The sequence below is a fragment of the Giraffa tippelskirchi genome, chromosome 3, assembly GCF_054371585.1.
Source record: "Giraffa tippelskirchi isolate mGirTip1 chromosome 3, T2T-mGirTip1v1.2.pri, whole genome shotgun sequence".
Lineage (NCBI taxonomy): Eukaryota > Metazoa > Chordata > Mammalia > Artiodactyla > Giraffidae > Giraffa > Giraffa tippelskirchi.
This window is the reverse complement of record NC_137277.1, coordinates 148,838,289-148,865,863: the sequence shown is the minus strand read 5'-3', so window position 1 is coordinate 148,865,863 and position 27,575 is coordinate 148,838,289. Positions and strand designations below refer to the sequence as shown.

Below are 27,575 nucleotides of genomic sequence, written 5' to 3'. Positions count from 1 at the left end.
GTTCATGGCGGCATTACTCATAATTGCCAAAAAAGGGAAAACAATCCAAATGTCCATCAAAGAATGAATGGATAAATAAAACATGAGTCTCTCTCCTCTCTAGACTCTCACATACACACCTGCCTGCATTCAGGATTTAATTTCAGCCATTTGATGAAAAAATCAGTCTTCTCCACATAAAGGGTTTGGAGCCAGGTTCTCTCCAGGAGCCTGAGAGGAGAGGTCCCCTTCCCAGTGTCACCTCCTGCTGCTCCTCTAAAGTCTTCCCTCCTCCACATACATCTTTAGCATCTTCAGGTTTTTGCATTTCTGGAAGCCTTCCATGCCTTTGTGCATCCTCATCATGAAATGCTTTCTCCTGCATCTCTGCCCATGGACCACCTACTGGTCTTCCAGAGCCTTTCCCTGGAAGCAGTTGGTTACTGCCTCCTCCTGGGTTGGGAAGCAGCACAGGCCCTGTGGGACTGAGCTCTTCAGGTGCAGAGACTGTGGCTCACTCCCCTGAATCTTGGTGGGATGCAGGACATATGGTGGGTCTCTAGTGATGATGGGAAGAAAAGGGAAAAAAGAAGTAGAGGGACAGAGGGAAAAGGAAGATCATTTTTGTATTATATCTGTTTTTATATAATGATATTTAAAAAGAAAAGGAATTAGTTACAAAAGGTCTCTGATTTCTGCCATGTAATCTTTTATTGGTATCTAATTTCATTATTATAAAGTGGAAAAGGAGAAAGGCATATTTTACATCCTAATGAAACGAACAGATTTGAGGATTTTAAAAACAGTTATCTTTTATAGATAATATTCATTTCTTCCCTATAAAAAATCATTTTTTCTCCCTTAGAATCACCTTGACCCTTACTGAATAGGGCTGAATATGGAGCTTCTTTCTCTTTGTTCAAGTGGAAAGCGCACACACAGTTGTTGCCTTTCAAATCAGAAGAGGTTTAACTTCTTTGTCTTGGTCCAAACCCATCCCCCTCAACACTCCCTGTGTACAAATGCATCAAGTTTGTGGACTTCAAAGGGCGTTCCACGTGAGTGCTGGAGATATGGGGGTTCAGGAGGTGGGAATGGCCCCTGTTTATTAGTTAGCATTTACTAAGCCTTCATAATCATTAACTAGTTTGAGTGTTGGAGTAATTCTTTTTTAAATTTTATTGTAATTGATTTACTATGTTGTGTTAATTTCTGCTGAACGGCAGTGACTCACTTATACATATATATATCATTTTTCATATTGAAGGAATAATTCTTGTAGGCATTGATGAGAACTGTCTGAACATAGCAGGGTGGAAACTGATCTGCTGACTGGTAGATGTGGTCCTGTCCCTATGCAGGTCCGTTTATGAGACACGTTTCAAAACTGGGGGCTGTGTGGCTCAGAGGAAAAAAACGTTGAAATGATTTCTTGCCCTGACTCTGTCATTAACCAGCTGTGTGACCTTGGCTGCAGCCTCAGCTGTACTATGGTTGGCTTCAATCAGAGAAAGCAAATAGGTAGCACATGTGCTATGACTGGTGCCCTCCTGTCACCAGGGCAGACATCGTTAATCAATCCCAGCCTTTCTCCTGAGCCTGAACAGGCTTCATAATCCCATGTGCCTACAACTGAGCTGACTGCTGCAGCTTATTTACCGTGCCTGGACTAAATGATCTCTTGCCTGTTCCTTCCAAGGCTAATGTTCAATAATGTTAAGTATTACAGCTATTCCTTTTGTTGTGGCAACCACCACCAACAGACTCTACAAAATTGTGCTATTCCATTTCAAGGATCACAAAGAATTTCACTCCTCAAAATACTCCTGAGAAACAGGAAAATAAGCATTCCATCCTAACCGTCCCAGAGGTTGAATCTGCATGAAGCCAAGGGGGGTGGCCTGGATACTCTAAAATAAGTTCCAAGCAGGGCTGAAAGCAAAGGCAGTCACAGCAAATAATTCTTCTTCCTTCAGCATTGAGGGCCAGAAGCCAGTCCTTCTATCCAAAGGGAATTCTTATAGGAGTTAATGAGAATTTGGCATTAAAATGAATAGTTTGCTCTCATTCACTGCTGGTGGAAATGTAAAATGGTGCTACTGCTTTGGAAAACAGTCTGGCAGTTCCTCAAAATGTTAAAAACAGAGTTACCACATGACCCAGCAATTCTAGTCCTAGGTATATACCCAAGAAAAATAGACACATATGTCCACATAAAAACTTGTAAGTGAATGTTCATAGTAGCACTGTTGATAATAGCTAAAAAGTAGAAGCAATCAAAATGTCCATCAACTGATGAATGCATAAATACAAAATGTGCTATATCCAGAGATGGAATATTATTCAACTATAAAAAGGAATTAAGTATACATGCATGAACCTTGAAAACCTCATACTAAGTGAAAGAAGCTAGTCACAAAACATCACAAACTGTGTGATTTCATTTATACGAAATATCCAGAATAGATAGATCTACAAAGAAAGATTAGTGGTTGCCTACAGTTGAGGGGGCTGGAGGGTTTGGGGGTGATGGTTAAGGGCTACAAGGTTTTGGGGTGATGAAAATGTTCTAAAATTGACTGTGGTGTTGGTTGCCCAACACTGCCAATGTGCCAAAAGCCATTGAATTGTATGTTTTAAATGAGTGGATTGTATGGTATGTGGATTATATCCAAAAAAGCTGTTAAAAAGCAAAGCTGTCATATTAAAAACTTTTTAAAAATAAAATTAGCAGTTTCCAGTTTTGAGGAAATCTTCATGTGGCAAGTTAAAGGTTGTGTTTGTGCATTGATGTGTTTATGTGTCCTAACAGTGATAATAGAATGAAGTGAAGTGAAAGTCGCTCACTCATGTCTGACTCTTTGCGACCCCATGGACTATACAGTCCATGGAATTCTGGTCAGAATACTGGAGAGGGTAGCCTTTCCCTTCTCCAGGGGTTCTTTCCAACCCAGGGACTGAACCCAGGTCTCCTGCATTGCAGGCGGATTCTTTACCAGCTGAGCCACAAGGAAAGCCCAAGAATACTGGAGTGGGTAGCCTATCCCTTCTCCAGGGGATCTTCCTGACCCAGGAATCGAACCGGGGTCATCTGCATTGCAGGAGGATTTTTTACTGACTGAGCCACCAGGGAAGCCCAATAATAGAATAGCATCCAACAAAATGTCCTATGATCTTCCAGTAATTAACATGGCTAGATACTATTCTGATTTTTTAAGGCTTGACTAATGGGTCTCAATCCATACCCAATGCCTTTCATTTATTGACAAGAAACAGGAAATATATATATTTAACCCCCAACCTCATGCCTGTCTCCTCCTTATAAGGCTTTAATCCCTCTCCTTGGCTTGTAAGATAAAGTCAGAACATATTCAGCTCTCAACAAGCTGCCCTTACTCAACTTAGTAGGGCATTTCCTGACGCCCTCCCTAACACCCTCTGTTCTCTCATCAGTCAGAATGGTGCACCCTTGCTCTGCAGTCCACCTGAGCAATTCTACACCTTCGTGCCTTCAGAGGTGAGGTTCCCCCTGTCTTTTACTCTTTGCTCCATCCACTCTGTTGTTCCTTATTTGGTAAAATGCAACTCACTTCTTAGGAAACGAAGCCTTCTCTGGATCTCCAGACAACTGACTTGTGCCCATAATTCTGTACAGATCTCATCGCTGACACATGCTTTATGAACTTGTCTGCCTCCTCCCCATCAAGGGCAGGGGTGATGTTGCGGAGACTTATGAAATCCCAGGGCTTAGCAGCATGCCTGACACAGAGTGGGCCCTCAGAGCACAGGCAGGCTGATAACACTTGATGGCCCTGAGCTCGTGACAGTGAAAGTGCATTATCTGAGTAGATGATGTGCTGGGTTTTTTCTTTTGGAATGGAGGAGAGGCAACCTAATTCAAGCATAAACAGAACTTTTGAGAGTTCATTTTTGTTCCAGTGATCTCTGATAACTTTTTTCTGCAGAAATTCAATTGTGTGAAATTATAGGCACATTACCCACCCTGATATCTCAGTTGGTAAAGTATCTGCCTGCAATGCAGGAGACCCCGGTTTGATTCCTGGGTCAGGAAGATCCCCTGGAGAAGGGATAGGCTACCCACTCCAGTATTCTTGGGTTTTCTTTGTAGCTCAGCTGGTAAAGAATCCTCCTGCAATGTGGGAGACCTGGGTTTGATTCCTGGGTTGGGAAGATCTTCTGGAGAAGGGAAAGGCTACCTACTCCAGTATTCTGGCCTGGAGAATTCCATGGACTATAGGTCCCAAAGAGTTGAACACGACTGAGCGACTTTCACTTCACTTTCACACACCTAGTTAAGGATGTCTCCTCCTTTTGACACAGTTTGTGGAAGGTGGAGAAGACAGTGAAAAGTCCAGCTTCTCTGGCCCTAATTCTGACCAGTGAGGAGGAAGTGGTTGGAGAAGTGATGGAAACTTGAGAGAAAACCCCCACATGGACATTGACTCACCACCACGGTGGGCAGTGTAAGTGTTCTGCCACACCTGCGCTGTGTGGCAGCCCTGGCAGCTAACCCCAGGGCATGTATACTTGTAAGTTTTGTGTGTACTGCTGTGCTAATTGCACATGTGTGAAATGACTCGAGGGTTTTATACACACACGTGTATGTATTATACATATATATGTATATACACACAATATCTATATCTATATAGCCCTTGTGTGATTTTAAATTCATCTCCAGGCAACAATACTGGAGTGGGTAGCCATTCCCTTCTCTAGGGGATCTTCCCAACCCAGGGATTGAACAGGGGTCTCCTGCACTGCAGGAAGATTTTTTTTTTTACCATCTAAGCCACCAGGGAAACCCAATAAATATTTATATTTATTAACATGTATATAATCATATAGTAATGTTACATAAATATAATAACATTATTGTACATTTAAATTTTTTCCCCAACAGTTAATTGGAGTATAGATGCTTTACAGTGTTGTGTTAGTTTCTGTGGTGCAACAAAGTGAATCGGTTACACATATACATATATCTACTCTTTTCTTCAGTTTCTTTCCCCATATAGGTCATTTCAGAGCATTTTTATAGAGTTGCTTGTGCTATACAGTAGGTTTTATTAGTTATCTGTTTTGTATATAGTAGTGTGTACATGTCCATCCCAGTCTCCCAATTTATCCTCCCCATCTCCCCTCCTCTCTCTATAACCATAAGTTTGTTTTTTAAATCTGTGACTCTATTTCTTCCCAGCAGTTTAAAGAGCCTTTCCCTGTGTTTCTACTCCCTTCCCACTCTGCTCTCCAATTTGGGGACAACTGATCTAACTAAGCACAATTCCAAGAAGTAGAGTTCCTTCTCCCAACTTGAGGATGAGAAGAATAAGTCTCAGTGAGTTGAAGGAATCGCCCAAGCCCCACAGCTGGGGGATGACAGACACATTCCCCCAACCCCTCCTAGATAAAGTCTCCTGCTCACTCTGCTTACCCTGGCTGCAAGGAAGGGCCCTGGGACAGGGCCAAGAGGTGGGTGAGAAGAGTCTGAGAAATCAGAAGGGCACCAAAAGTTGTCCAGAGCCAGAAATGCCATGTAAATCATTTCAGAACAAATAGGAACTGATCCTTATCTCCCTTTTAAAATATTAGAACATGCAAGAATAAGTTTTTTTCATGAAGCCTCTCTGCTTCGTACAATTCCAGGGCTTGAAACCTTATACACAGCCAGCAAGGTCTGATGGAAAAGCCGCCTTCTGTGGTGTATATACAGAATAAGTGATGGCCCCATAAAACATGGATTTCTTTAATCTGTTGAGGGAGCAGCCCGACAAGACACCGTGAGGGCACAGCTGTGTTTACTCCAGGGTCACCTAGTGTTATTTATAATAAATGCTTTCGCTTTTGCTCTCTGGTGACCACCTTCCCCTTCCCAGGATATGAAGTATGTTACTGCAGAACCAGACGCTGTTAATGGGCCCACACGGCTATGAACACACCAGCCGGTCCAAACTTTATAGCATCCATCATGGGACACCGGGCTCCTTATTAAAGAGAGAGCTTTTACAGCATTTTCCAGAGCACCATATTTTCTAGACCCAACCCGCAGGGAGACCGCTACAGGGAGTGGTATTGCATTATAGGCCGTTCGATGGGGTCTGGGCCTCGGCAGTGAGGCAAGAAAATCATCGAATGGTATTTATGATGTGCGGTCCTGTGTTGACGCGGTGCTAGGGGCCATATGAGGAAAGGTAGACCGTCTCGAGGCTTTTCCCTTAGGAGCTTCCATTTGGAAAGTGAACACTGAAGCATACATAAAAATTATGACCCAATTCACCATGTACAGTGTGGAGCAAAAATGTAATTAACTTTGATTTATTGTGTGTAGTACAAACCTCGATCTTCTCAACCTTTCTGGGCCACCAGAAGTTCTTTTTTGTTTCAATCATTTAATATCTTATAGATTGGTCTTGGGCCCCCTTTCCTATTTAAGAAGCAGAGTTTACCAAATATAATCTTATCTTTCTTTGATAGCCAAGGATCTTGTGCTGTCAGACTGATGTTTGTAAATGTTCTTTTGCTCCCTGAGCTCCGTGGTGGACTGGGGATTAAGGCGATTGGCTTTGATGTCAAAACCTGGCTCCGTTGCTTATGGCTCCGTTGCTTAACTTAACAAGCTGGGTGGCCAAGTGTGGGGCAAGCTGCGTCACCAGGCTGAGCTTCTGAGCCTTAGTGTTCTCATCTGTGAAATGGAACTGATAGTAGTTCCTTGGCTAGGATTAGAGATGATGAGTGTAGATCCTTAATCATAATATCTGCTACGTTTGTTGTTCATTCGCTAAGTTGAGTCCAATTCTTTCTGACCCCATGGATTGCAGCATGCCAGGCTCCCCTGTCCTTCACTGTGTCCCAGAGGTTGCTCAAATTCATGTTCATTGAGTTGGTGCTGCTATCTAACCATCTCATCCTCTGCCGCCCTCTTCTCTTTTTGCCTTCAATCTGTTACATAAGAAGCACTGAACAAGAGTTCTTATCCATTGTGGCAAGATAGGATGGAATGCAAATAGAGATCAGATAGATCTCTCATATGGAGAAGGCAATGGCATCCCACTCCAGTACTCTTGCCTGGAAAATCCCATGGACGGAGGAGCCTGGTGGGCTGCAGTCCATGGGGTCACGAAGAGTCAGACACGACTGAGGCGACTTAGCAGCAGCAGCAGCAGCAGCAGATCTCTCATACCTTAGAAATATTGACTGCTGGTAGTGAATACTATTATGCCTGCCCAGATCCCCTCCTCAGGGCTTAGCCACCTGTCCTTAACAGCTGGGAACATCAGCTGCTGACCATTCACAGTTGTGTTCCTAGCTGGGTACGGCCCATAGCCGTCAGACACTGTCTGGCCCAAGGTCATACTCCCTCCCAGGCTGGATGACCTAGAGACAAAAATTCAGTCCCATTGCCTCAGTTTGGTACAATTTTGAAGGGCTGCCCCGGCTCCTGAGCTGCCTGTCGGATCAGCTAAGTCCTCAGAGGCAGGCCAGTGTCTCCTGCTGTGAGTTTACCCCTTACAGGTGCACTTGCTGAGAGCTCTCCCCAGGAAACCTGCAGCCCCCAACTTTTCCAGTTGAGAGTCTATCTCAGTCTAAGATCTTGCTTGAAAGTACTTTGTTGATTTAAATTTTTCTTGAGATTTGTATGTTTCTCTTAAAAGTGATAAGCAGAAAAAAAAATTAGTAAATTGTATTTTCTGGTTATTTAGGTCTCAGTTATCTGTATTTGTTTCCTATTGCTACTGTAACAAATCGTATCACCATCAATTTAGTGGCTTAAGACAGCACACATTTATTATCTTAAATTCTATAGTCTGTAAGTCTGAAGTGGGTCTCACCAGGCTAAAATCAAGGTTTCAGCAGGACTCTATTCCTTTTCAGAGGCTCTAGGGGAGAATCTATCTCCTTGATCTTTCCAGTTTCTAGAAGCTGCCCAGGCTCCTTGGCTCTTGGCCTTCTTCCTCCATTTCCGGGGCCATTTTCAGGATCTACTTAAATTTGACATCACTCTGACCTCCTCTTCTGCCTGTCTTACACTTTTAAGGACCTTGGGATAACATTTAGGCCTACCTGGTTAATCCAGGATTATCTCCCTGTTTTAAAGTCAACTGATTAGCAACCTTAATTCCATCCGAAAATTTAATTCCCCTTTGTCATGCAATGTAACATATTCACAGGTTCCTGGATTAGGATGTGGACATCTTTAGAGGGTCATTATCCTGTCTACCACACCAATCAAAGTTTTACTATTTAACTTGATAAGACAAATGGAAAGCAGAGCAAAGTAACCCAAGATGGACTTACTTGGGCAATTCCAATGTGTATACATTTTGTCCTCTGGGATGTTTCAAGGTTACGAAGATCTGGGAAGCACAGTCTGGTGAGAGAGGGAGCTTTGGGAGGAAGTGGGCAGCAGCATAGGCAAAACTAAAAGTGACAAAAGCTTGAAGGTACCTAACTTGTGCAATGCAAAAAACTAGAAGATTGTGCTTTCAAAGAATATATTTGAAAGGAGAGTCTGATGTAATGACTAAGCCCAGTTATGTCTTTGGGCTATGTTAGCTATCCTGACTTATCAAGAGTTGGAGGCCAAGAAAGGCGATGGAAGGATGGTACCCTTTGTCTGACATGAAACTGATTGTCACATGGCCAGCCACATGAAAATCACATGAAGAAATTTTGTCTAAATTTAACCACCACTGTTTGGGATCAAATGCAACACTAGATTTCCAGCAATTGGGAGGCATTTAAGTTCAGGGTAGCTCCATCAGTGAGACAATTGCTGATTTCCAATACTCTTATTTGTGTCTTTAGAGCCCACGACTCTCTAGTTACTATTAGTAACTGCCATATCTGGCTTGTTGTTGTTAAGTTGCTTAGTCATGTCCTACTCTTTGTGACCCCATGGACTGCAGCATGCCAGGCTTCCCTGTCCTTCACCATCTCCTGGAGTTTGCTCAAACTCATGTCCATTGAGTCGGTGATGCCATCCAACCATCTCATCCTCTGTCATCCCCTTCTCCTCCCACCTTCAATCTTCAACCGCCTTCAACAGCACCAGGATCTTTTCTAATGAGTCAGCTCTTGGCATCAGGTGGCCAAAGTTGGAGCTTCAGCTTCAGCATCAGTCCTTCCAATGAATATTCAGGCTTGATTTCCTTTAGGATTAACTGATTTGATCTTGCAGTCCAAGGACTCTCAAGAGTCTTCTCCAACACCACAGTTCAGAAGCATGAATTCTTCAGCGTTCAGCTTTCTTTATGGTCCACCTCTCACATCCATACATGACTACTGGAAAAACTATAGCTTTGACTAGACAAACCTTGGTTGGCAAATTAATGTCTCTGCTTTTTTAATACGCTATCTAGGTTTGTCATAGCTTTTCTTCCAAGGAGAAAGCATCTTTTAATTTCATGGCTGCAGTCACCATCTGCAGCGATTTTGGAGCCCAGGAAAATAAAATCTGTCACTATTTCCATTGTTTCCCCATCTATTAGGGCTCAGCATTGCAGGACAGAGAGCTGGTTCAAGGTGCATGTGAGGATGGTGTCCCTTTCCTCAGTAAACCCTTTTGTTCACATTTATAATCCACTAAATAAGAGCTTAAAAGTCCAGGTAAGATGCAGTTGAAAAAGTCTGGATGATCTGATCGGTTTCCTCTGCCTTAGCAGAGCTGAATGTCTGGGGCTTCCAGGCAAGTTACTTGTGAATATATATAAGAAATCTAAGGTATGTTTTAAATAAACATACCACAGCATATGCATCCCACATGACTCTTCCCTTTAACACAGTCCTTGGAAGATGAATCACTTATTCCAAAGATACTGTTAAAAACAATCTGGATCATTTCTTTTTAGACACTTAAGCGCGTACTTTGGAGTATCTTGATGGAGGCAAATGCTTATCCTTTAAAGGTAGATTTGATTTTTACCAACAATCAAAACTCATTTGTATCAAAGTCTGGGAAACCAGGTGAATAATCAAATGAAGTAATACCATTTTAGATTCAAGATGAGTCTGATATAATTGAATGAGACTAGTTTTCTCCTGAGGATTGTAGATGGCTCTGAGTAAGAACAATGGCCTCATTGATGGGGTTATTTGGCACCTTTCAAAGTGATTTCCTTAAGACATTGTGCACAGTTGAGAGTAGTAACTTCTAGAATTTGTCTTAAAGTTTACTACTTCAAAGAGACATTGTATTTTAGTGAGTAAAAGCACAGATTCTGAAGTCAATCCTGGAACCAAAGTTCAGCTCCATAATTTTTCAGCTATATGACCTCAAGCAAGTCACTTATCCTCTCTGAGCTTCATTTTCTTCTGAATAGGAGGCTACCCTCAAGATACACACACCTTCCAGGGAGAGAGCAGTATCGCGGCTCTGAAAGCCTCTGGTGATAGCCTAAGTATGGAAAACAGCCTCACTGATAGTGGGAAATTCTCCCGAAAGTGGGCAAAGTGTTTCCATCAGATTGTGGCCAAATTCCAGTGGGGGCGGAGGAGGTGACAGACAGAACCACTTAGTGTTCCTTCGAGGCCCACAAGTTGACACTCTGATCGGGCACTTTTCCTAACACATGTTCCTGGAGAGCAGCTTGTTATCTAGGGTGGAGGGGGCTGCTGGCTGCCCACTCCCATTCCTGCCTGGAACTGCCCCCCACCTCCTCATGTAGTCCCTTCTCACACGGTGACTCAAGAAAAACCCTGAGTGGCCAGAGGAAACATAGCATTGGTTGCAGCTTATTGTCCTGCTGGTCTTCATTTGTTCATTCATTCATTCATCTTATGCAGGGGAGAATTCAGCAAACAATCTTGCAGCTAGGAAGCCTATTATGGACTGAATTATGTCTCCCCCAAATTCACATGTTGAGTCCTACTCTCGATATGTCAGAATATAAATGTATTTGGAGATAAGACCTTTGAAGAGGTAATTAAGGTAAAGTGAAGTCTTATAGGTAGGTCTTAATCCACTATGACTGGTGTCCTTATAAGCAAAGGGAATTAGGACACAGATAACAGTCTGAGGATACAGTGAGAAGGTATTTTCTGGAAGCCAAGGAGTGGCCTCAGAAGAAACCAACCTTGCAGATGCCTTGATCTTGGGTTACTAGCCTCTAGAACCATTGAGAAAATAAATTTCTATGTTTATGCTACTCAGCCTGTGATATTTTGTTAGGGCATCCTGAGCAAACAAGGCCTAAGCTTCATTTTTGGGCCTGAACACAGGGTTGGGGAGGGTGTGGAGGCCTCCCGGAAGAGTCCTGCACAGAGATGCTTCCAGGAGATCTGGGTGCCAAGGCCGAGTGGTGCTGGGTATTTGGTACAAAGGGCCTCCTGGGTTTTCCATCCGCACATCTGTGACCAATCTCCTGGCTGTGCCGTCTGTACCCGCTGAGCAGCCTTCTTAACTTCCACGCCAGTCCAAGGCGGCTCACCCAGGTAACTCCTCACTAGACTGCCCTGAAAACTGAAAGTGGCTTTCAGACCTCTTGGGAGTGACTCAGACCAGAAGGACACTCTACTGAAGTGATTAATTTTTTCACAAAAAGAGGCTTATTTATATGATCCTATCTGCTAACTGCTTTTATCCATTCTTTGTTGTTGCTTGAATAAGAACCTGTTAAATGACCCAAATTGGACCTTCCACCTGTCTTTTGAAAGGACAGAGTGACAAACTTAAATGCATATTGAGTAAATGTGCTTTATTTTCCAAGAGAGCAACTATATGATCTGGAACTGACCATACTCAGAGGTGCCTCTCGTGATTTTTTTTCTGAAGTTCTTCTCCATCTGTCAGTTTCTCACCTCATGGAAAGTCAGGTGCTGTCCTATTCATAGCACTCACTCAACAAGCCACTGTGAGCATCAACTTCTATGAATACAGACATTTCCTATGTGGTCAGCATCAATTTGTAACCCAGGAAGTCTTTGTTAAATATTGAAATGAAAATGGCTTCCCTGTGGTGTTATTTCCATTTCCTCATCTGTAAATAAGGAGCTTTAAATTGATTTCTAAGATACCTTCCCTCTGCCCAGATTGTGATTCTGTTCTACAAGATGGGCAAATGTGTGAGTCTTTCTCTGCCCTCACACAGCAAGCCATCATTCTAACCCAAATACCATTTATTGCATTCATTAGCTTAATAAATGCTGTTGAGTGAGGGACTGAATTAATTAATGAATGCCTACTGAGTTCCCAGCCCCAGGGAACATGCAGATAAATAAGACAGTTTCTGCCTGTCAGGAGCTCACGCTCTGAAGGGGGAGACAGATGTGTAAACAGATGTGTTGCTCAGTTCGACTTTCTTTTCAGTTAGTTTTACTTATTATGATAATAAACACTTTAATTTATTTCATACCTTCTCTGCATCAGAGATGGGTGTTGTACAATGAGTCCTCATACTCACTTTCAAAGTATTATTATTAAAAGGGAGAAAACAAAGGTCAAGAACCTGTGTCTGGTTAACTCCTAGTCCACAGATGTGAGAAGAGCTATGTGAGTTTTCCTGATTCTGGAAAGAAGAGCTAAATGACACCATGACTCCATCTCAGTGAAAGGCAGCAAGTGTGGTTGATTTTATTTTCAATTCATTTGCTTAATCAATGTTTATTGAGCATCTTCTCAGTGTCTGTAAAATTTTAAAACTAAGTAATCTTCTCTCCTGCTCCTGGTGCAGATGGTTTTAGCAAAGGAGAAAAAGAAATGTCAACTAGTGATTACACCAAAATGGGACTAGTGATTACACCAAAATGGAACAGAGTGCTCTGGGATCCCAGAGGAGAGAGCAGCAACTAACTCAGGGCTGGAGTAGTCAGGGAAGGTGACCTTTGAGCTGAGTTTTGAAGGATAGATAGGAATTCATTAGGCACAAGGAAGAGGTGGGATGCTTCAAGCAGAGGAAACAGAAAATACAAAGCCTAGTGATATGAACAGAACATGGCATTCGGGGAATGATGAGCAATTCTGTTAGGCTGAGCATAGAGGGAGTGAATGAGCCTTGAGGATGGAGGAGCCAGACGGATAGGTCGGAAGGGGTGGTGTTGAAGGGTCCCGTTCAGAATTTATCTTTTGACTGATGGAGTCTTTCCCCGGGGGGGTGGTGACATCATCTGATTTGCTTCAGTGCAGAGCAGTGTTTATCAGTCCTGGTTGCACATCAGAATAACATGGGGAGCTTTAAAAAAAAAAAATCCTGATGCCAAATGCTGCACATCAGTTCAATTAAACAAGAATTCCTAGAAGTAGGATTCAGGCATTCGGTAGTTTTAAAAACCTCTCCAGGCGATTCCAACGTGCAGCCAAGGCTGAAAACCACTGGTGTGGAGAATCACTCCAAAGAAGAAAGAAGTCGTGACCAGAAGGCCAGTTAGGGGACTACTGGAGGCCTGGAGAACTGCTCCAGGGCAGTGGTTTTCCAACTTCAGTGCATCACGATCACCTAGAAGCCTTGTGAACTTGCTGAGCCCCAACCCCAAGCTTCAGGAGGTCTAGGGTGAGACCAAAGAACTTACATTTCCAGCCATTTCCCAGGTGGTGCCAATGCTGCTGGTGCAGGGACCTCACTTTGAGAACCACAGGTCTGTGGCCAGGCTGTGCGATGGAGAGGAGAAAAAGGACTGGGAGGTATTTTGGAGGCAGGGAGAGGGGGATCTGGCAACCAGCTGAATGGTGATGCACTGATACTAACCAAAATGGGAGCGGAGAAAACCTTTTTGTTCTGTTTATAATATGGGAGAGAAGATGATTGGACATGTAGGACTAAACTTATTTGTTAGGAAGATCTAGGCGAAGGTAACTAGGCAGCAGCTGGGAACACTTCTCTAGCTATCTGGAAGAAGTGAGGCAAATTCTGGGACAAATCAGGACCTCAGATTTAGCCTAATTCAAGATAGATATGAATTGTTTACTCTATATTGCTTGTGAGTATATACTACTTCTATTGGAGCCACTTTTTTCTGGTTATGTTTCATCAGTAAAAGACTGTGATGATGTCTTTGGAACCACTCTATAAAAACAAAGATCCACATTACACAAAAACCATTAAACCTGGTAGTTAAATATACATAAGTCAAAAGTTAAAACCACCTCCCTCAATTTTTTTGCATTTATCTTCACACATGAATGTGAAAAGCCAGAAAAACCCACCAAAACCCTTTATTTCTCTATTATATTGGTAATTTTATGTTTTCCTCTCACTTGCGAGCAGAATCCAGGGCCTTTGGCTGAGCCTCAGTTCTTCAGTGGGTTGGATTTACTGGAGTGGGTTGCCATGCCCTTCTCCAGGGGATCTTCCTGACCCAAGGATCAAACACATGTCTCTTATGTCTCCTGCATTGGCAGGCATGAGCTTTACCACTAGCGCCACCTGGGAAGCCCAGCAATGGCCAAGGATGCTTTCCAACTCCAGTGCTCCTCCAGTTTTCCTTTGAGTCAGTGTCAGTTTTACCAGAAGGATCTCCAGGAGCTGGTAACACTGGTAAAGTTTTTGGGTTTTTTTTTGCCCATTTGAATTTAACTTTTTCAGAGTACATTTCTATCAAAAAATAGTAAGGCCCTATTGTCAGAGCTCTGTCCTTAAAGGTATTTCCAAACTTGTTTCTCATTCCTTACTTGACAAGTGCTGTCACAGAGCTCCATCACTCCTGGACTAACAGCTACCAATAAACAGAAAATTATTTCCAACCAGCTAACATGCTGTTTACTTTCCAGAGAAATTGCACTTTCCAATCTGACAGTTGATCAAGGGGTATCCCGCTGCTGTCAGCAGGGAGAATGTTTAAACACAGAGATGGGAGTTTAAACATTTTCTCATTATCACAGAATAAGGGGGGAAAAAACACAAATAAATAAATAAGTGAAAATGGCAACCAGACTCTCTAACCCCCTGCTGAGAGCGTAATGAAGCTGCATCATGTGACCAAGAGGAGTGGGCTTTCATCTCTGGCCATAGTACCTTACTCAAGTGACACCTGTCACATGACCCAACTTCCGTCTTTTATCTGCCTTCCCCAGCCACCCTTGTGGGGAATTGTCTTTTCCAGAGATGTGTGGCCCGTGGTGGCCATTGTAGTGGGTTCTGTCAGTGCTATCAGCCTGGCCTTTTGCATTTCCTGCCTTGAATCCCCTAGATCTCTCCTCAAATCTTGTTTAAATATGATAAATCACAAAAAACCTCCAAACCTAAAAGACCAAAAAAAAAAAATCTCAGGGAGGGCAAAACACATCAGTGCTGTTATTTCATTAGTGCTTGTATTTCATACAAGTTTGCAGGATTTGGAATTTGGAGAGAAACAAATTGTAGAACACTAATCTTCATTTCTGAATGTTTATTAGAGTAGGGGGTTAATAAAACCCAAGCGTACTTCATTTATGGGCTTCCCTGGTGGTTCAGATGGTAAAGAATCTGCCTGCAACGTGGGCAGACCTGGGTTCGATCCCTGGAGAAGGAAATGGCAACCCACTCCAATATTCTTGCCTGGAGAATTCCATAGACAGAGGAACCTGGTGGGCTGCAGGCCACGGGGTCGGAAAGAGTTGGACACGACTGAACAACTCACATATACACACTTTTAAGAATGTCTGCAACTTTAACTAGCAAGGCTCACCACAGAGAACCACAGTCACAAACAACCAGCGCTGGGTGTTGTGGCTTTTCCTCCCCCAACTTCATTCTAAATCCCAATTTAACTCTTTTACTTTTTTACTTGATTTCTTTTTAAAAAATATTTATTTATTATTTATGTATTTGACTGCACCTGGTCTTCATTGTAGCATGTGGGGTCTTTTAGTTGCTGCATGTAGGACCTATTTCCCTGATCAGGGATCGAACCCAGCCCTCCTGCATTACAAGCTCGGAGTCTTAGCCACTGGACCTTCAGGAAGAGGAATAAGAAACCTCTTTTACCTGGTTTCTTATTGTCCTTCTGGCCTCCTGCATCACCTTGCTAGCTAGAACCCCACGGCTTTGAATTTTTCATTCCCTGGTCCTTTTATCTTCCACTTTCTTATGACCATGATAGGAACCAACCTGACATCCATCACAACCACCATCCCTGAATAGCACCACCACCACAAGTTAGCTGATTTTTATCGTGCTTACTGTCTGCCAGGCACTGTTTAAAATACTTTAAATGTATCAACTCATTTGATTCTCACAAGCAACGCTGTGACATAGACATTATTATTATCCCCATTTTACAAAGGAGGAAATGAGAGCACAGAGAAGTGTAGTAACTTGTCCAAGGTCACACAGCCAGATCCAAAAGCAGTCTGGCTCTTAATCCTGCTCCACATGGAGTAGTCTTCAGTCTTTTCTCAATCTTTACCCATGCACTTCTTTTTTCCCTGTCATAGTGGACACATGTCTCTTACCCTCTTCCAGGCAAACGTAAGCTCTTAATCTTATTTCCTTCAATCTCTGATTTGTCACTGATTCATTCATTATATATTCCACAAATATTTATTAAACATAGATTATGTGTCATGCACAATTCTAGATGCTTGTGATACATCAGTGAACAAAACATTAAAATCCTTGCTCCTGCGGGACTCATTTTCTAGTAGGAGGAGAGAGAAAATACAGTTGACCCTTGAACAACCTGAGTTCGAACATGGGTCCACTTATATGCAGATTGTTTTTTTTTCAGTAGTAAATAGTACAGTGCTATAAGATCTGAGGTTTGTTGAATCCATGGATATGGAGGAACCACCAATACAGAGGACTGACTATATAGTTTTATTCAAATTTTTGACTGTGTTGGGGGTTGGTGCCCCTAACACCTGAGTTGTTCAAGGGTCAGTTGTGAACGATAAATATAAAACATCAATATGTCATATACAAGGAAAAAATCCAGAGTCAAGGGAGTGAAGAAGGGTGGAGTCACAATTAAACAAATGGCAGAGGAGTTCATTCACCCAAAAGATATTTATCAAAGACCTACTATGTACAAGGGATTATTCAAGGTGATCAAAATACATCAGTGAATAAAACAAAGTCTCCTATTCTCATGAAGCTTACATTTTAGCAATGGTGAGAAAAAGAATGAACACCATAAATAAGTAAACCATAAATTATAGAGTATGAAATCCTGTGATAACTTGCTTTAGAAAAACCGGACAAGATTAGAGGGATTTGTGTGCAGGAGGCTTAGGTGTTGAATAGGGTAGCTGGGGTAGGTTTCACTGATAGATGGCATTGGAGCAAAGGCTTGAAATTGGTAAGAGCATTGACTGTGTGGATAATTGCAGGAAAGAGTTCCAGACAGAGGAGCCAGGCAGAAGCCTAAGGAGGGAGCACATCTGTGTATTTGGACTAGCTGCTGATTCTTCCAACATTTTTCTTTTTCCTTCACTTCATAAAGTGCATAGATCTATGCTGTGCTTGGGAAAAAAAAGGACCCTCTCAGTGCTTCCACATTCTACCTAGTACTCCATCTTATTTATCTTTTCATGACAGAGTTTCTGAAAGATATGTCCTGCTGCTACCTTCTTATCACTCCTTCTCTAATCCATTGTATTTTTCTATGACCACAATTCTGTGGAAACTGCGCACCCCCACCCCTTGAGGTAGCCCATGACCAGTAGCCATAAAATCCATGGACTGCTTTGGGTTACACCCTCTTGATATTTTCTCTGTAGGCCCCGCAGTCTACAGAGAAACTGTAGACTGGAGCAGTCTTCTTGACTCTTGTCACTCAGAATGACTCTAGTTGCCTGCCCCGCCCCTCCAGTTTCTAGCCATTAATACCCTGTCTCTTTTGCAGATTCTTCCTTCTCCCACCCTTGTGCTTCTTCTCTTTGTATATGTTCTTTGGGGCTACTCATATCTTTGAGACTTCAGGGACATGCATATAGGTGATAACCACATGTAGCCACTCTTCATTTCCTTAGTCCCAGGTCAGCAGTTCCAATTATCTGATGCATACCTACAACTCAAGATGTCCAGAAATGAGCTCATAGCCTCTTCTGCTGAACTAATTGCTTGACTTAAGATGATATAACAAGTCATCCAGGTTCCCAGACTGGAAGCCTTACAATCATTCTTCCTCTCCTACCGCTGCCTGTACCACTAGACCCCACAGCCAATTAGTTGCTGTGGCAGCTTCTTTGGTTGACTGTCCAACAGCCATTCCCCTCTCCTCTCCTCTCCTCTCCAGCTAAAAGAAAACTGATTTTTCAGGAACTTGCCTCTCAGGAAAGGTGATTCACTGCTTCTGATGAGTAGCAAATTCTAACTATTTTAAAGCTGTCATCTAATTTCTGTTGCTAGCAGTTCAGGAGTGGATATGTGACAATCTGATCAGTAAGATACGAAGAGAGTTCTTCTTTCTTTGAAAAAAAGCAGGCAGGAAGAGACACTCTCTTCTTCAACTGGGCATTGTCACACCTACATATGATCCCTGGGGACCGTGGCAGCATCTTGTAAACATGTTAGGAACCAGCCTGAGAATTAAGGCAACAAAGGACATGAAGATGAAGTAAAGAAAGATGGAAGGAAACTGGGTTGTTGATAATGTCATTGACCCATCAATTAATCAATCATTGAACCATATACTTCTGGACTTCTTATGTGAACTAATATTCTCATGGATTAAGCCATTGAATGGGGTTTTTCTATTCCTTACAGCCCAAACCATCTGTCCTTTCTTCTTTTCACCCTTACGCCCAATTGCCTGCCTGGCCAACTTTTATTTGAAGACAAAGATTAATTGTCATCTCCTTTATGACAGGGAAGACTGAAATGTCATTGGATCTTGTATTTATTTCCAGCTAATATCCCATTCGACTACAAAATCCTTGGGGGAACTTTAATTTTTATATTTCTACTGTCCAGATGTTTGTGGAATAAATCAATGAATAGATGGTTCAGTTTTATATTTTGGTTCAGTCTGGGGCTCCCACAAGATTCTCTTGTAATACCCAATGAAAATTCTTTCAAAAGAAACAGTTGTTTACAAGGATGCTAATAAACTTGAATGAATTCATTATCTAGTGTGTCAGATCATATACCAGGTGCCCATGAACCTACTTAGGGATGGAGAGGAGTTAGAAGTAGAAAATGTGAATAGGTTTAGAGAAGAGAACTAAAATAAAACTGCTGTGGGAATTTATTTATGAAAGACATTGAGAGTAACAAAAAGGTGTCAGTCAATATAACCTTCAGGAAAGTCTGAGCACTTTGGTTCTAAGAAATATAACTTCTCAGAGTAATTTATTTTCTTCCAGGAGGTAACCTCTGTTGGATGTTCCCAGATATTTTGTTTTAAAAAAGGCAAAAATTTTTGAGAATAACTCCAAGGTGGTATTAGATGTGCACTAAAAATACCAAGAAATGTTAGAAGACAACATCACAGACTCTCACGAAAATCATACCACTCTATGTCCCGCATGATGCAACGAAGACCCTATGTGCCACACTAAAACCCGAAGCAGCCAAATTAATATTTTTTTAAAAGCGTGGTGGATAGAGTTAAATTTAACAATAATTTAGATGTGATCTGACTAATTCCCTTCTCTGGGACACCATCCTATTCCTTCATTTGTATCACCTACAAAGTGAAAGTGAAAGTGAAGTCACTCAGCCGGGTCCAACTCTTTGCGACCCCATGGACTGCAGCCTACTGGATCCTCCATCCATGGGATTTTCCAGGCAAGAGTACTGGAGTGGGTTGCCATATCCTTCTCCAATCACCTACAAATATTAGCATTATTTTTGTGGTCAGTCAAACCTACTACTGGGGCTTCCCAGGTGGCGCAGTGGTAAAGAATCCACTGCAATGCAGGAGACAGAGGAGACACGGGTTTAATTCCTGGGTTGGGAAGATCCTCAGGAGTAGGAATGTCAACCCACTCCTGTATTCTTGCCTGGAAAATCTCATGGACGGAGGATCCTGGTGGGTTACCGTCCATACGGTCACAAAGAGTCAGACACAACTGAGCTCACAAACACACAAACATACTATTAATTCATATTATACTTTAAATATGAATATCCACTATCCAATATCCACTAAGTCACAACTTTGTTTAACTTGTTGACCTTTTAAACCTAAAGTGTAAGAAATTAAAACATGAAATTTGGTAGAAATGTATTGGCTTGCTGTTCATTAGCTTTTTTTATTTTCTGTTTAAAAAAAAAATGCTTTAATATTTATTTTTCAGAGCAACTTTAGGCTTGGAGGAATATTCAACAGAAGTTACAGATTTCCTGTATACACCCTGCCCTCACACATGCACAGCCTCCCCCATTATCAACATCCCCCACAGAGTGCTACATATGTTACACTGTATGAACCTACACAGACTCATCATTGTCATCTAAAGTCCATTTCACATTAGCATTCAGTCTTGGTGATATTCTATGGGTTTGGACAAATTTATAATGAATGACATGTATCCACCATTACGGTATCATATGCAGTTACCCGGTCCTAAATGTCCTCTGTGCTCCGCCTATTCATCACTCCCTTCCTCCTAACCCCAGGCAACCACCAATCTTTTTACTGTCTCTATAGTTTTGCCTTTTTCAGATTGTCAGTTGTAATCATGTACTATCTAGCCTTTTCAGATTGGCTTCTTTCACTTAGTAATATTCATCTAAGCTTCTTCCATGTCTTTTCATGACTTGACAGCTCCGTTTCTTTTTCCTGTTGAATAATATTCTATTGTCTGGATGTACCACGGTCTGTTCACTCATATGGTGTGACTGAACAGAGGTTTTGGTTTCTAGGCTATTAGATTTCCTGAGTAGATGATCCTCAACTGGAACAACATCTTGGTTGTTTCAAAGGTTTGGTGATTATGAATAAAGCTGCTATAAACATCTGTGTGCAAGTTTTTTGTGGACATAATTTTTCAGCTCCTTTGGGTAAATAGCAAGGAGCATGATTGCTGGATCTAAGAGTGTGGTTAGTTTTGTAAGAAACTGCCAAACAGTCTTCTAAAATGGCATCTACCATTTCACATTCCCACCAAGAATTAGAGTTCCTGTTGCTCCACATCCCTGGCAGCATTTGGTGCTGTCATTGTTCTGGAATTTGATCATTCTAATTCCAGAATGAATGTGTAGTGTACACATCAGCTTTTAGCAATATCTCAGTCTTTTGAATCATGATCCAATGCTAAACATCAGCTGCTTCTTCGAGAGTTGTGTGTTCTACAGATTTGATAGGTATATGATGACTGGAAAGATCATAGACCTTGGAGAGAGCCAGGCCTAAGATCTGTACCTTAACTCTGGTGCACTACTATGGAGGAGTTAGTTAACTTCTCTGAGCCTCGGTTTCCTTCTTCTGTAAAATGGAAGTAATAAATGAATGATAACAGTACTTACTTTAATGAGTTGTATGCATAAATTGCGTGTCTTCCCTGATTTTATTCAAGTGATTAATAAAAACATTTGACCAGAATAGAACTCAGGGCTGAACCTCAAACCACACCACTGCCAGCCTTTCTCCAGCAAGGCCACTGTTCTTTGAGTACACACACCCATCATCCAGCCCAAACAGTTCCCTCTTTCAGGTATATCTGAACAGCCTTTGCCAAATGCCTTACTAAAATCGAATACTCAGTAAGGAAGATTTCTTTGGACTATCTGAATGTAGTTTCATCTCAGACTTTGAGTGCATAGGTACTATTTTAAAATTCTCTCTTAATTAGTTCCTCCTTGTTCTTCTAAAGGCCATATAGGGAGGTCTTTGCTTTCTAGGCTACTACATTTCCTGGGTAGATGATCCTCAGATGAAGTAATTTGAGTTTCCCCAGCTTCTTTCAGAAGGGCCCATTGTAGAAAATGAAACACGTGTTAGCTGAGACAGATCTCTCATTTTATTTGAGGCTTATGTGTGTGCGCACATGCATGTGTGTCTGATGGTGCAATAGGACTTGAATTACTACTTTGGAACTCTTGGCCTTTATCTATCTATTCAGTATCTCTGCCATCAAATCAGAGCTGAGATTCCTCATCACTTTTGCTATCATCACAGACAATAGAGTTCAGTAGAAGAGGACAGCTTGAAATTTAATTCTAACCAGCAGCTCAATCCAAACTCCTACTGAAGTCTGGCTTGGATGGAGTGGTAATGTGTTTTGATAATCCAGTGAGCGAAGGAAGAGGCGCCCCCTAGGAAATCATAACAAAGAGTCTTAAGCAAGTCCTTTTGTTGACAACTTTATCCAAGAAACCACCTTCCCTGGAGGCTTTTTTAAACTTTAGCCTAATCCTCTCCTTGGCCACAGAAGTCCTTTTGTTGGGGAAAACTGTAAGTGAACACAGGAGTGACAGGCCTCTGTTAAGCATGAGCTCTGTCTCCAAAGTCTTTCAATTGTTGTCCCCATCTGTCCTGTTCTCCTTCTGGCCCAGGGATCTCTCTATCAAATAATGAAATGGATGAAATTATTCAGAAGTCCTCTTCTCAGATGATTTCCATCTATGTCTAATTTTTGAGCCAATCACTGTTAAATTCTAGGCAAATGACAATAGCGATAACTGTTCATTGCTTTTTCTTCAAGTATTATGTGCTGTTGCCTTGGACATCGTATTTAAAATGTTCCACATCACAAGTGATGGTGTAAAACCCTTGGTCCAGTGTGGAGTTAGATTTGAAGCTTCTTAGTAAGCTGAAGCAAATTAAAACTGAAGCAACAGTAAAATAGCCCTGGAAGTGAATGAAGAATAAAAAAATGAAAATAATGAGTAACATCTTACAGATTGAGTGGGGAAATTCTGTGAAATATTGTTGCAAAGTTATTGATGGAATTACATAGATATTGATAGAAAGCTTGATAATAGATATGAACAGAGGTAGCATCTTACCCTGGTAATAAGAACTAAGAAAGCTTTAAAAATAATCAAAATTTATCTCCAAATACACAAACTATAGTTATACCTCACCACACCCTAACTGTTCAAAACACACCAAACTTTGAAACACTATTTTTAAAGAGGTTGGCACATGTTATGTACCCAGTAAATTTTAGTCCCATTTCTCTATTGTAGATATTAGTGTACATTTTTTGCATACCTGAAACTGACATTTTGAGGATCTTTTCAGAGTCTTAATTTTCAGGCATTGTTGCTAGTTATAAGTCCTAATATCCCAATTTACATTTTGAATCTCTTGAAAAGTGAATATTTTAACATAAATTCAATTTAGTGGAAAAGATTTACAGGCCCCAAGTGTCCATGTGATAACCACTTTCAGTCCCTCACTCTGGCACTCCCAGATTTTGATCATCCCAAGCCATTTATTAAACAGTTTAATTGCTCCAGCTTTTCCTTACTGTGGTTCATCTCCTACGGGTTTATCTCCTTACATTAGTACCAAAGGCCTAGGGACATCAGATTACTCCAGCGCACACTCAGTCTGCCTTCTCCCTTCTTCAGTTTCTGGCATAGGCATCACGTTTGTCATGCTGCTTTTAATTGATTTTCTATTGTGACCAATTTACACCTACAGGTAATGATTCTTTGACTGTAGTTCAGAGAGGCAGGTAATCTCCCTACCTTCTGGCTGCTTAGTAAAAAAAAATAACAACTCAGTAGAAATATTTATTAATTCTTATGCAGCACCACCATCCAAGACCATTTCCATCAATGTCTTTGATAATTTTATCAAGGGCAAATCCTTCATGCTATAGAATGTAGCTAAAGTACCTCCTACTCTCATAACTAGTGGGTTTAAAAATGACATAATTACATAGTAAAATCTCTGCTCTAGAAAATATTTTACTTGGGAAATACCATATTATTATTGTATTGCCCATTGTAATTCCAGTTGTATACTGTCAAAATATAAACTTCAGAATTATAGCTGAGGAAGAACTATAATTCTAAACTTCCCTGATCTCCCCAAATTTCTAAACACAATGATCTTACAAAATCCGAAAGGCAGACATTCTTGATGTGTATATGTCTTTAACAGAGAAACTGGCAAAGAACTGAATCCTGCTATGTGAATGATGTTGGGGCGAGGGTGGTGCAGGGAGCATGCCAGTCATTGCCGTCTAGACCCCAAAAGTTCTGTTGGGAAGCATGACAAGCTGTAGCTGCCTGATGTATGACCAAACCTTAGGCTTGTTTGTGGTCTGGGATATAGCCAGAGTCACCTACAGAGATGGCTGGCTCTGTGCGTGGGTCTCATCTTGACTCCTTACTGTCCTCTCTACTCACCATGGAAATGCTCTTATAAGATCTACGAATGTCTGGACTATGGTGGCTTTAGGAGTTGTCCCTCCTGGCTTCCTGTGTCTGCCAGCAGAACTCCAGGGTATGGAAGCCTCCACAGCACCCTTCTCCCTCAGGATTGCCTTGGAAGCCTGGGCTGCCCTCGGCTGAGAGCAGCCGAGTCTGTGACATTTGTGGATGGCTCCTGTATCCCAGGACCATCAGGTTCTGGTGGTTCCCAGAGTGCACCCTGGAGAGGACACTCTGTAACCAATAGTGCAAAAGCCTGTAGCGGTGATGACTGGGTTTTCACAATCCTCCAAAACCACCTCCTAGGTGGGGCTAGACTCTGAATCAGGTCTTCTCTGGCACCTGGAGGCAAACCAGGTGGTAATTTGCACCACTATGGTGACCAACCATCCTGGTTTATCCAGGACTGTGTCAGTTTTAGCACTGAAAATCCCACATCCTGGGGCAACCCTTGGTCTGGAGCAAATGGGGACAGCTGGTCACCCTGACCTCTGATTTTTGTCTTCTCAGCTGACAGTGAGAATTACATAGTTAAGGGAACTCAACATGCCAATGGAGTCCTGTATTCCAGTGCATCAGCTCAAGGCCTTACAATGACATGTAAGGGTCATCTTAGGAGTTCTGTCCCTCCCCGAGAGGGGAAGCTGATGCATGCTGATGCCACCTCCTCTCACAGCCTGTGGAGCCTAGGCCTCTGTGCCCAGAGTGAGAATGAAGAGCCAGGCACAGGACAGAGGTCTCTGAACCCAGGAACCAGGTCTTCACTGGATAGTGAATAACTTTCAGTTCCATCCATGAGGACCCACACTGTTGGAAACACTTACCTGGAAGATCTTGGTAATTTCACCCTTTCTTTTTACCAGCATTTGCTAAACCCTGCTGGGTGGTGACCTTTCCGGTAGGAGGCCAAAAGATCACACATTTCTGGCTTCAGCCTCACTCCTGAAACTGTAAACAACGATTCCTCTGTAGGCAACAAAAGAGAAAAGCACCAACATATTATTTCCTGGTATCTTTCACAGTGTGTTTTTTTATGTCTGTTGTAATATTTGTCACCTAAGGAGACGTCAAAATGCAAGCCTGACTTATCCACCAATAACTTATACAGACTCATGGATAACTCACTTTACTGAATAGCTGTTAAGTGCCTTCTGTTCTATTCAATTCATTTCAATGCATATTTACCAAATGAACACTTGGGTAAGGCATTAGGCTTGGTGTTGAAGGTGGTAAAAATAGGAGTAGAACTGGGAGACACACACACTAACAACAACAAAGGCCAAAATCAAGTCAAGGAGTCCCAGTGACAACATGCAGTGAGCATAGTGCTAGGTCAGATACATTTTGGAAAGTTTCAAATTTCTGTTACATTAGATTCACTTGGCAATCTATTTAAATAGACTCTAGAGTGCAACTTTTGTAAATTAAAAAATGGGGGGGGCGGAATATATGTATATTACACATTTGGTTAGCTCAGAATGCTAGCAGTTTGCATTTTTATAAATGGGTTAAATGGGTATTATTTGTTTGTTTGTTAAGTGGGTATTATTCCTGGGTGCTTATTATGCTAAAGATATGGGCCAAGTTCTCTAAAAGTTAACATTTTAAGGGGCTCACCTGCAAAATGGGGCTAATAAAATTTCTGGGCAGATGGCTGTAAGTTTAAAGAAGATAACACATGCCAAACATCTTGGGTTGTTCTGATACTATATATGTGTGGGTGTGTGTGTGTGTACGCTAAGTCACTTTAGTCATGTCCAACTTTTTGTGACCCTAAGTACTGCTGTAGTCCACCAGGCTCCTCCATCCATGGGATTCTCCAGGCATGAATACTGGAGTGGGTTGCCATGCCCTCCTCCAGGGAGTCTTCCCAACCCAGGGGTTGAACCCATGTCTCCTGCATCTTTCTGCATTGGCAGGTGGGTTCTTTACCACTAGGCCCACTTGGGAAGCCCATTTATATATATAATTAATTAAATTAAATTCCTTTATTATAGTTTTTATTGGGGTTTCCAGAGTAGTGAAATAAGATACATATGCTATACCTTGCTGCTTGTGGCATCTTAGCTCCCTGACCAGGGATGAAACCTGGGCTCCCTGCAGTGGAAGCATGGAGTCTTAATCACTGGACCACCAAATAAGTCCCACACCATATATTTTTAATAATTAGTAGGTACTGTTATTAACTAGTTAACTAGCCACTGTTATTAGCTAGTAGCATCAGCACAGATACCATCTGAGAAAAACATCCAGGGACAACAGACGCATTGTCAAGAAAGCACATCGATAAAACCTGTTCAGGACATCTTTCTACCTGGGCACCACTTTTTCAAGGCTCACAAGCTGCACAAATCAGTTGCTCTAAACACTGCACAATTTCACAAAAAGAGAAGCCCCAGCTTTGGTGCACTACAAGCATAAAATGCATCAATATTGTTTGCTGGAAGCTCCTCACACCAAAAGGGGAGAAATAAACCTGCAATGCCTGCTCTGTTTTGGCTGCCTGGGGTAAACCCTGACTCCTTGGGTTTGGAATTACATATGTGCTAGATTGGAAAGGGGAGGCATCGTCTTGTTGATATACATAATGAATTTTCCCAGGTACATTATAATGCTCAATTTTGTATTCTACTTTCTTTTTAGCTCCTGTTGTAGCGTAAACAAAGAGTTCACATAAGAAGTGCATATTCAACTTTACAGATAACGCTCAAATTGGCTCAAGTCCAAACCATTTTGGGAACTTCCCTCAGGGAGATACGTCCTCTTGCCTTGGGGACAGCGACATGAAAATGTCCCTCAAAAGCAACAGTTCCCCAGCAGCAATGAGGGAGATGGGGGAGAGAGAGCGGAAAAAGAGGGAGGGGAAGGAGAGAGAGGAAGAGAGAGACAGACAGGGAAGGAGAGAGAGAGGCGGAGACAGAGAGAGGGAGGGAGGGAGAGAAAGAGAGAGGGGGGAGGGAGGAGACGGGGGGGGGGGGACGACACACGTGTGGCAGAACAGTGCTGGGAAAGCAACCAGTTAATCAAAGGGATTCCAATTTGTCCATGGACTGCCCGATTCTCCTTCCCAACTCATAGAAAAAGAAAACAAGAGGGAAGAAGAAAAGAAAGAAGGAAAAAAGCATCTGAGTGGTTCTCCTGTAGCAATCTCTCACAGATGCAAAACCTTCCATTTGCTGACTGCTCATTAGCTTACTGAATCTGACAGCATAATTATCTCAGCTGCTTTGCGCTTAGAATAAATAAATATAAAAGTGAGTGTTTAAAAAATTTTTGAGAAGGGAAATTCAGTCATCTAGACAGTCAGTAGGACAAGTTTATTTAAAACTTTTAGATTCTTATGTATTTAGATCATTTCGGAATGAGATAATGAGATAGTTGTCTTTCAGT

The 27,575-nt window shown here is 42.0% G+C and overlaps 1 protein-coding gene across 2 annotated transcripts in view; it reads right to left on the bottom strand.

Annotated features, from left to right (window-relative positions):
- Positions 1 to 22,147: 22,147 nt before the first annotated feature.
- Positions 22,148 to 27,575, bottom strand: part of CDK15 (cyclin dependent kinase 15) — a 120,378-nt gene continuing 114,950 nt past the window's right edge. For both annotated transcript variants that reach the window (XM_081581922.1, XM_081581921.1), the window contains exons 13-14: positions 25,010 to 25,151; positions 22,148 to 22,647 (exon numbers count right to left, since the gene is read on the bottom strand). In XM_081581922.1, coding sequence (XP_081438048.1) covers positions 25,042 to 25,151 — 110 coding nt within the window. In that variant the 3' untranslated portion in view covers positions 22,148 to 22,647; positions 25,010 to 25,041. The remainder of the gene's footprint in view (positions 22,648 to 25,009; positions 25,152 to 27,575) is intronic.